This window comes from Nicotiana tabacum, chromosome 2, assembly GCF_000715075.1.
Source record: "Nicotiana tabacum cultivar K326 chromosome 2, ASM71507v2, whole genome shotgun sequence".
Taxonomy (NCBI): domain Eukaryota; kingdom Viridiplantae; phylum Streptophyta; class Magnoliopsida; order Solanales; family Solanaceae; genus Nicotiana; species Nicotiana tabacum.
Genome location: NC_134081.1, coordinates 27321094 through 27330302, shown reverse-complemented (window position 1 = coordinate 27330302; position 9209 = coordinate 27321094). Strand labels below are relative to the sequence as shown.

The 9209-nt window shown below is 34.3% G+C and overlaps 1 protein-coding gene across 4 annotated transcripts; it reads left to right on the top strand.

Annotated features, from left to right (window-relative positions):
* The first annotated feature begins 1753 nt into the window (after positions 1 to 1753).
* LOC107798558 (uncharacterized) lies at positions 1754 to 7603 on the top strand. Of its 4 annotated transcripts, XR_001650958.2 has the most exons (6): positions 1754 to 2001; positions 2219 to 2564; positions 3911 to 4312; positions 5286 to 5679; positions 5849 to 6134; positions 7157 to 7603. XR_001650958.2 is itself a non-coding variant. In XM_016621721.2 (5 exons), the coding sequence occupies exons 1-5, from the start codon at positions 1913 to 1915 to the stop codon at positions 7261 to 7263; spliced, it is 1245 nt and encodes a 414-aa protein (XP_016477207.2). In that variant the 5' UTR covers positions 1754 to 1912; the 3' UTR covers positions 7264 to 7603. The 4 variants fall into 4 exon arrangements, 2 of the variants coding, with proteins under 2 accessions (XP_016477207.2, XP_016477083.2); XM_016621721.2 differs by lacking the exon at positions 5849 to 6134 and having other exon boundaries at positions 2312 to 2564; XM_016621597.2 differs by lacking the exon at positions 5849 to 6134.
* Positions 7604 to 9209: the final 1606 nt, after the last annotated feature.

Below are 9209 nucleotides of genomic sequence, written 5' to 3'. Positions count from 1 at the left end.
CTATCTTAAATTACACTTCCACAAGGTTTGGTTGATTCTAGGTCTAGTTTAAACTAAGATTGCAAGATAAATAATTAAAAATAAGAAATTATTTTTGTTGTTCTTTTCAAATAATGTAAAAGGCCTAGGGCTATGACCTTCACCTAAGTGTTTGCCTAATGGGTTGTAACTTGTAAAGCTTGTTTCATTGGTCGGGGTGTATTATAGCTATCAACACTCAAGTACCCACTCAATACCTCTCGGTAAGAGAGTGATTTTTCCAAATTTGGCTTTCTCAAGTCCAAATGGGTATTGAACAAAACAGTTGATAAAATGCTCAAGTCGGATTTTACTATCTCTAGGTTCAACCCTTTAATTGGGACTATCAATCTCTTGATTTTATCCCAAATTCTTGTTAGCCAAGTTTTCCTAGACTAAGTCTCTCTTTCTCAAGAAGAGACCAAGTCAAATAGGCATGAACTAATGTTTGCAACTATTAATTCTTCAATTAAAAGCAAGAATAAGGCTAAAATAATAAACGCCCAACCATAAACAAGCCAAGAAATCTAACTACTCATAATGGGCATGGAAGAAAATAAAGAAGAAAAGATGATAAAACTCATATTGCAAGATTAAAAAATAAAAATCCAATGTTAAATCACCAAAGTAAGCTAAAGTTGCCTAAAGAGGCAAGTAAAAATGGCTATAGGACTTTCAATATTCCAAAACTTAACCTAATTTTGTGAAACTAGTCTATTTATACAAAGCTGGAATTTTCGGACAAAAATATCCTTTCGGAGGTTCTGAGGCCGCACAATTCCATGTGCGGTCCGCACTTCTCTTCAGTCTTGACAGGAGTTGACTCTACAGTCGTACAATTCTGGATTGCGGCCGCATCTCTCATATTCTGCAGTCTGCACAATTCTTGATGCGGCCGCACAGGGCTCTTCTGCGGACCGCACATTTCTGAGTGCGGCCGCACAATTATTGTGCGGTCGGCATTTCTTTTTGAGCTTGAAATGAGACTCTCTGAACTTTAGCTCTTGCATAGCTTCTGTGGCCGCACAATAATTGTGCGGTTCGCACTTTGCACTTGGACTCTGTTAAATTTTCTTCACATTCTGCGGCCGCAGATGAAAATCTGCGGTTTGTACTTGAGCTTTTGTGCCTGATTTTTGTCCTTGAGTTCAGATCACTCCTTCTTGAGTTGACTTTCATCTTAGTGGTTCATTTTTCAATACTCCTGTAATTAAGCATATTTCATCAGTTTTCGAAAATATAATTAAGCACTTTTGGACTACAACGAAAGCTAAAAGGCGCTAATAAGTAGTCAAAATCCTACTTATCACTTATCTCATATTATTGTGTTATTTTCTTGAAAAATACACTATATAATTGTATCTTACTAGGACTAAAGCAATATTTGGAGCACAAGTTACATATTTTGTGCTATTAACACTTTATCGAAAAAAAACTTGAAAACCCGGAACAAAAACGAAAAACGCGAGAAAAATGGAGATTGAAAAAATCCGACTTTGTTGGTTTGATTTATAGATTTAAAAATTCTACACCATTGGTTTGATTTGATAACTGAAAAATTTGAACCAACACGACCTATATACAACGCCGCAAGAAAAAAACCATAAAAAAAGAAATATGTATGAATAATTATTGGTATCTTTAATAAAATTTTTGACTGAAATAAGACTTTCCAGACATGAAACAACTTTTACCACATCCTTTAAAATGTTTTTGATGAAACCAGTTCTTTGAAAATCTTTTAAATTTCTTTAAAAAGTTGTCTCCTACAGTAATTTACCACCTCCACTAAATAGCCCAACTTCGAGGGTCTTCACTGTGCCCGGCCCCCGGCCGTGAAGTAGCTCGCCCCGGCCTCCGGCGACCTCATTGAACGGCGAACAAACGACTTCGTATGGCAAATCCTCTGCTACGAGGCCTTCGAAGACTTCCTTTTGTTTCACTTCTCAGAAAGCCACTGTCTTCTAATATCTGTTCTCACAGGTATTAAAGCTAAAATCTTTCTTTTAAAAATCTTATCTTTTTGATTATTTCTGACCTTTTTCTCCATTTTTAGGCCAAATCTTGGAACCCACGTTGGTTATATTGAGTAGAGCTAACATCTATTTCTAAATTTCTTCACTTTTCTTTTCTTAGTTAATTATTATATTGAGCAAGTCCAATTTATTTTATTATCTCTCACTATTTTCTCCATATTTAGGCCAATTCTTGGAATCCCAGAAAGCTTTTTTCCCTTACCAAAGTTAGTGCTTCATAATAACTTAACCCCAAAAAACTTATTTTGGGAATTTAGAGGCTTTAGCCATGGGAGTGTGAATTTTGTGATAACAAAAGATGGGAAGCCCAAGTTTGAGACACATGAAGTGGAGGCACCAAAGAAGGAGAAATGGAAGACAAAGAAGAGGCTAAAGCTGCAAAGGAAGAGGGATAAGAAGAAGAGAAAAGCTGCAAATAAGAGAGATCCAAGAAGGCTTGGTGTTAAGGGGAAGAAAAAGAAGCAGAAGTTTGATACTCCTGAAGAAAGAATTAAGCAGAAGATTGAAAATGTGAGCTAAAGATTTTTCCTTTTTTAACTTTTAGGAGACACTGATTAATTTTTATCTCTATTACTCACTCCATTTCACTTTGTTTGTCACTTGACACGAAGTTTAAGATAGAAATGAATACTTTTGAAATTTGTGATCTAAAATATGTCGTAACATTTGTGTCACTATAAAAGTTTTAAAACCTATTTGTGTGGTAAAAGCTTCCCATTAAGCAAATATAAAAACGTGTCATTCTTTTTGAATGAATTAGTAAGAAAATTAGTGCCAAACAAAGGAATGGAGAGAGTACTACTATTACGCCTCATTCCTAAACTCCATTTGCTCCAACATGAATGTACCCTTATACTCCCTCCCGTTTCAATTTAAACCTATTTTTCTAAGCAGGGAGTTTAAGAAAGAACGAAAGACTTTTAAAACTTGTGGTCGTAAACATGCTATAGCATTTGTGTGGTTACGAGACATTTAAAACTTGTGGTCTTAGACATGCCATAACATTTGTGTGGCTGTAAAAGCTTCTCATTAAGGGTAAAATGGATAGTTTAAGTTAAATTGTGTTCAATTTTAGAAAGAGGTCATTCTTTTTGAAACGGACTAAAAAGGAAATAGAGTCACATAAACTGAAACGGGGGGGTATTAGCTTAATAGTCCGCAATAGCATATATAATGAACTGAGTTGAAGAACTTGTGTAGCGTAGCGATCTAATATGAATCTCAGAATGAGTTGTAACCTATTTTCTTCAATTTGGTTGACTAAGAAATTAGAAGGGAAAGTTGTGAGGAAGATAAGGAAGCTTAGTGGAAAATGAAAAAAAGAGAACCTATTCTTGTGATTGTTAAATTACTTGAGTAACCTTTTATATTACATCTTCTCATTTGGTACTCGGAGGAGAAGCATTTTTGAACCTGCCTTTGTCTTTTTCCTTCTCTTCTTGGCTGCATTGTTGGAGCTTAATCATAGTAGTAAATGTAAAGAAGATCTCTTTTGGCTATTATTTCGGTCTGGAAATACTTATTTAGTAAAGTTATTTTTCTGGAGATTGGAGAAAAATAGGAGCCTGTTTACTTTCTGATTACTTTTGATTTTTGTGTAGTCTACTGAAACCAAGATGCAGCAAGTGCTTGTATGCTTGGTTGCTGCCTCACTTGGATGACATTTCGTTATTTAGGTTTTGTCGCTATCTTACCTTTTTTCTGGTTTAGGGATGTGAAGATTTCGGTGTGGTCACCTTATATCTATGTTTGTAGAAGCTAATATTTGTTTTATTTTCATTTTCCAGTTGACTGCTATATGAAAACAAATGTAATTATTTATCTTAACAAAAGCTGACATGTTTTGTCTTGGTCAGGCAAAAGTCAAAGAAGCCATGCTAATCGAGAGATTAAAGCGATATGAGGTTCCCAAAGTTCAAGGTCCTGAGGTTAAGCCGCATTTTCTCACTGGTGAGGAACGGTTCTATATCAAAAAGATGGCACAGAAAAAGTCTAATTATGTGCCAATTGGCAGAAGGGGAGTTTTTGGAGGTGTTATTCTCAATATGCATCTACATTGGAAAAAGCATGAAACTGTCAAAGTCATATGCAATTCTTGCAAACCTGGTCAAATCCAAGAATATGCCGATGAAATTGCAAGACTGAGCGGTGGCATCCCAATTCAGATAATCGGGGATGATACAATAGTTTTTTACAGAGGAAGGGATTATGTGCAGCCCGAAATTATGTCTCCTATTGATACATTGTCTAAGAAGAGGGTAAATTCCTTTTAGCTGATTGTTTATAGTTATCAATTAATTACAGTACTTCTCATCATGTAGTTATGCAAAAGCTTACTTTCTTAAGTCTCATTGTGCATTGCCCTTCTATTATGAACCTCTACTCGTTCCCACACTTCCACTGTCATTCTCCATTGATTGACTTTTCTATTTATAATCTTTTTTGCGTGGATCCTTCATTTTTCTTGATGTACCTATGCCAAACATGTATGACATGGGTGTGGGTACTTGTGTGGTTTCTTCAAATTTCTCTAAAAATTGAACGTAGCCGTACCAGATACATATATCCTAGCATTGTTTGTTGATATCCTTCTGTGACTTGTGTTATTCACTCTACATCTCAAAAGAACCGGACCCTTCACTGCACCATATATACACCGTTTCAGTTTGCAATTTCCTCATTGTCCATTAACCTGTTTTTTCTTGCTTCATTTCTCAGAATTTACAAGAAAATATTGGTTTGGGTTTTGCAATTTGTTTGGTGATAATTGGAACTGTGAGATTTGGTTGCACAATGTTTTTGAATTGATGATTGTTTAGTTTGAAATTGAAATTAAACATGGTGAGCTTTGTATCATCTGTTTCTCTCAGGGATATATACCAAAAATATCTTTTATTGAACTTGGAGTTAATTATCTGTTACTTTATATTCACCAAAACATAGTGAACGATCTTATTCTGCAAATGGGCCTTTGGATACTTACCTTTTTTGCCACAACTGTCTACTCACAACTTTTTCTTTGAAGGTAAGTATTTCTCATAGAAATTTATTAGTCCATACTCTGTTCTTCACATGTTTAATGATATCTTCTTTGGTAATCAGTTGACTGTACTTAAGATATAAGATTTTGACTCTTAATACTGTTGACTCTGACTTATTTACCTGCATCCTTGTTTTATCTATTTTTATATCAAGCATGGTAAGAATTACTGGTCAATTCACTTTCTTCAGGCGTTGGAAAAGTCCAAGTATGAGCAATCGCTCGAGTCTGTTAGACGTTTCATTGCCATAGCTGAGAAGGAACTTGAACTCTACTATAGACATGTTGCCCTATACGGTGACCCAAATAATCGGAGTGCTTACTCCATCCTTGATGATTCAAGAAGTGCAAGAGAAAAACGAAATGCTGAAATAGGAGAGGAGAACTATTCAGCCAGTGAATCTAACCCCTCGGATCTCGAGTTGTCAGAAATTGATGATAATTGTTCTGATGACAACCAGTCTTTAAGCGAATTTGAATTCGAGGATACTGACGAATCAAGTAGTGATGACTTGGATTCTGGGGAGGGTAACTCTAGTAATTACTCAGGCAGCATACAGGGATATACTAGTAGATATTCCAAAGGTAATCCTGGTAGTCAAGAATATCTTGGATTTAAAGATTGAGACCTGAAATAATGCGGCTTTAATTCTTGTTCCGGTAGTTTCATGATCTAATTCTGTAGCGTAACCTAAAATTTCTGATTCTAATTTATAGTTGACGTTTCCAATTGGTTTCCTTGTATTGACACTAGACCCTAACAAGAGGTATTGCCGGTGAGATTATCCGGGGGATCCTCCCCACCTTGTGTTTGTTATAATCTGACCTGAATTCTTGAAGTTTGTAACTTGACGCTAGAATCCGACTTTTTATTTCTTCGATTGATGGCGGAAGGATTATTCTTAAGCTTCTACAAAATCTTCATGGCCAAATTTTGGTTATGGGTTTTGATTCCAATGGCACAAGTTTCATTCCCGGGGAACTGCAATAAATGGCAGTCATGTTCAGGTTGGTTGAAGCAAAGGCCAGATATTTTCCTGGTGAGTAATAAGTTTTTGCTGTATATATATATACCTTTTGCTGACATTGGGACCAAATTTGGAATTAGTTCTGCAAAGTGTTTCATCTTTTTTTCTTCCACTTTTTCTTTATCCCATAGGTGAAGTCGTTTTATGTCTCTGATTACTTTGTTTAGAGAATCGTTATTCTGGAACTCTCCCTTAAGCTTCTCCACTACTCCCGCTTTCACCTTGAATTCTTGAATTTTACATTGAAAAATTCACATTTTGTTTTGTCAATACTGGCTGCAAGCCAGCAATTTTGCTGTCCCAATCATCTCATATTTGCATTTTGACAAATTTAAGCCCTTATGTAGTACTTACCTTATTTTCCGGCTCAATTTATCTCACAGTATAGTGCTTTTTGAGCTAGTTGACTTTCTTTTATCGATCAACCCTTACTTGCTTCTAAAATATGAAATGCCAACTATGGCAGTTTGGGCTATAAATACTAATGGTATATGCTTTAACTATAGATGCTAGGATTCTTCTTATCATAGGCTTACGCATCTAAGAATTCAAAATATGTTTCTGCATCATGCTGCAAGACCTTTCTACCCTCCCGAGTTGTTGCTAGATACTGTGTTCTTTGAGTATTAGTCGGTATTTATATTTTATGCCTGCCATGTTGCTCATAAGATCCATTGAACAATGGTGGCCGAAGTGTTTTGGTGAATGGTACACCAACCTCGTTTCAGATTTAACTAGGAAAGAGGTAGTGTAGTAAGACCTTTCAGTTTTTATCTGTACATGTGTTACTAAACTTTCTCAAAGACAGTACTATTTAAAACCCTTAATGTAGTAAATTATAGTTGGAGTTGTTGCAGTACCTTTGGGTTCTTTTTAAGCAACTTCCATTTCATAATTTTTCAATCTCTTCCCTGGATATATATGAACTGTGTATTTTGTCAGTTTGGTTGATCTTGAATTATTTTCTGCTGCTTGTATCCTGATATCATTTAGAGATACTAGTTCTTTTTATCTTTCCTCTTCCTATTTTGCAGATAACTGGCATAATTCGTATTTGATGAATGGGAGTCTGCAAAGAAAAGCGTGGCCAAGGTGGATAGCACGAGTCCAAATCATAGTAGAGACAAAGAATGTTAGATGATTTCTTCCGATCTACCTAAGTCTTGGTGGGCCGAGTTACAGGTATTATCTTGGTGGATAAAGTTACCCGATATCTTTTGTTGGTGGGAGGTTGTAAGAACGAGAGAACGCTAAAGAGCAACGCAAAGTTCCGATTGCTGGATGTAAGGAAAGTATGCTTGATAGTAATTGGAAGCTACTTTTCCCAAAATCATGTGTCAAGGAACTGTCCCAATTCTACAGTTTGTTCTACATTTGCTCACTTGTAAATTGTAACCATAGTTATGTTAAATTTTATTTTGAAGAGGAAAAGACACAGTTTTCTTTTAAATATTTTAATATTTCAATAAAATTTTCCACCATATATTACAGGTCTCTTTAGTCTTTAGTCTGCTACTAAGAGGAAAAGAAAAAGGCTTATTAAATAACGCAGAGCTATATATACACGTATGTTGATGTTGTCTTTCCTGGCAAAACAGAAATAGAAGAGAAAATGTCGCTTAAAAGAGAAACCTGCTTTCTTTCGAGTCCTAACTAACATTTGAAAGAAGAAAGATTCCCCTTCTTTGAGGCAATGTTGGTTTAAAAAAGTAGGAAATCTACCTTTCAAAGGTATATTGGGGTCGTTTGATTTGGATGGATTAGAAAAAAATAATTTCAACATAACTATTAAAGAAAAATATTCTATAGCATAACTAATCTAGCGTTTGTTTTTTTTTCTCGCATATTTTATATAACTAGTATCTATGAACGTGCGTTGCACGTTAATAATGGCACGTGATGATTTAAATATTTATTTATATGAAGGAATAATAAAATTTAATTAATAAAAGAAATTTTATGTATAATAATACACCAATCATCTAAATGCTGAAAAATATTATTATATTAGCATAACACATAAATTTAAAATAAAATAACATCATCAAAACTTACACAAATGATCAATTTTATCATGTTAGTTGGATAATTATGTATTATAGTTTAAAAGTATTTAATGTGATGGTATCTTAACGGACACTTCTTTGAGGACAGTATTTTTTTGTGTATGTTTCCTCCTAATGCTTTGGTTGCTCTGGCTTAACCAGAACTCTTGTTGTCAATCTTGATATCTCTCTTAAAAGTGCAACATATAATTATTCGTGCAAGAAAATATATTGCGGTAAGTATAGTCCAATATTTAGGATGTTTGTCGTTGTACTTTATTTATTATGTTTGCAAAACATAAACATACTAAAAATTATTTTCACACAAATTTAAAAGGATATTCCTTAGTTTCGGAAGATGAAAGTTGAATTTAGGGATAAGAATATACTTAGAAGCACATTGACTAGTATCATAATTTTTGCATGCATGACGTTATTGTCAAAACTTCTATATACCATATGTATGCTATTACATAAGCTATTCGGCGTATCTATGTTTTTCAGTAGCATGACGGCCACAAGCATATTTTTCTTCAAAATCAAACTATATACGATGGAATATCAATTTTAACTTAGTTCATTATATAAACAATGACACTAACATATGTAAGAAATAATAAACTTGACAACAAACATGTATGGCAGAAGGCCATTTGGTATTAAAGTATTTAAGTATTCTTCTTGTTGTAACTATTGGTATCATTTTCTGATGAGTCAGAAACAGAATAACATTTTGTTTTTACTATAAAATTATGCCATCAACCTTTTATTTAGTTAATCAACATATTTATTTCTGCTAGCTAAGATATTTTTTAAATCTATCATACAATTGCACAAATTGCGTTTTAATCTAATGATAGAAATATTTCTCTTATTAGATGCTCTACTATTGCCATTGTGATTGATAACCAAGTGTTCAGGAAGAACCAAATCATCTTTTAATGGATGCTCTTCTTCGTTTCTAACACGAAGCAAGAAGACATTGAATACTGAATCTGTTCTTACTTTATATTTCTTGTCAGTTGAATCTTTTTCATTTGAG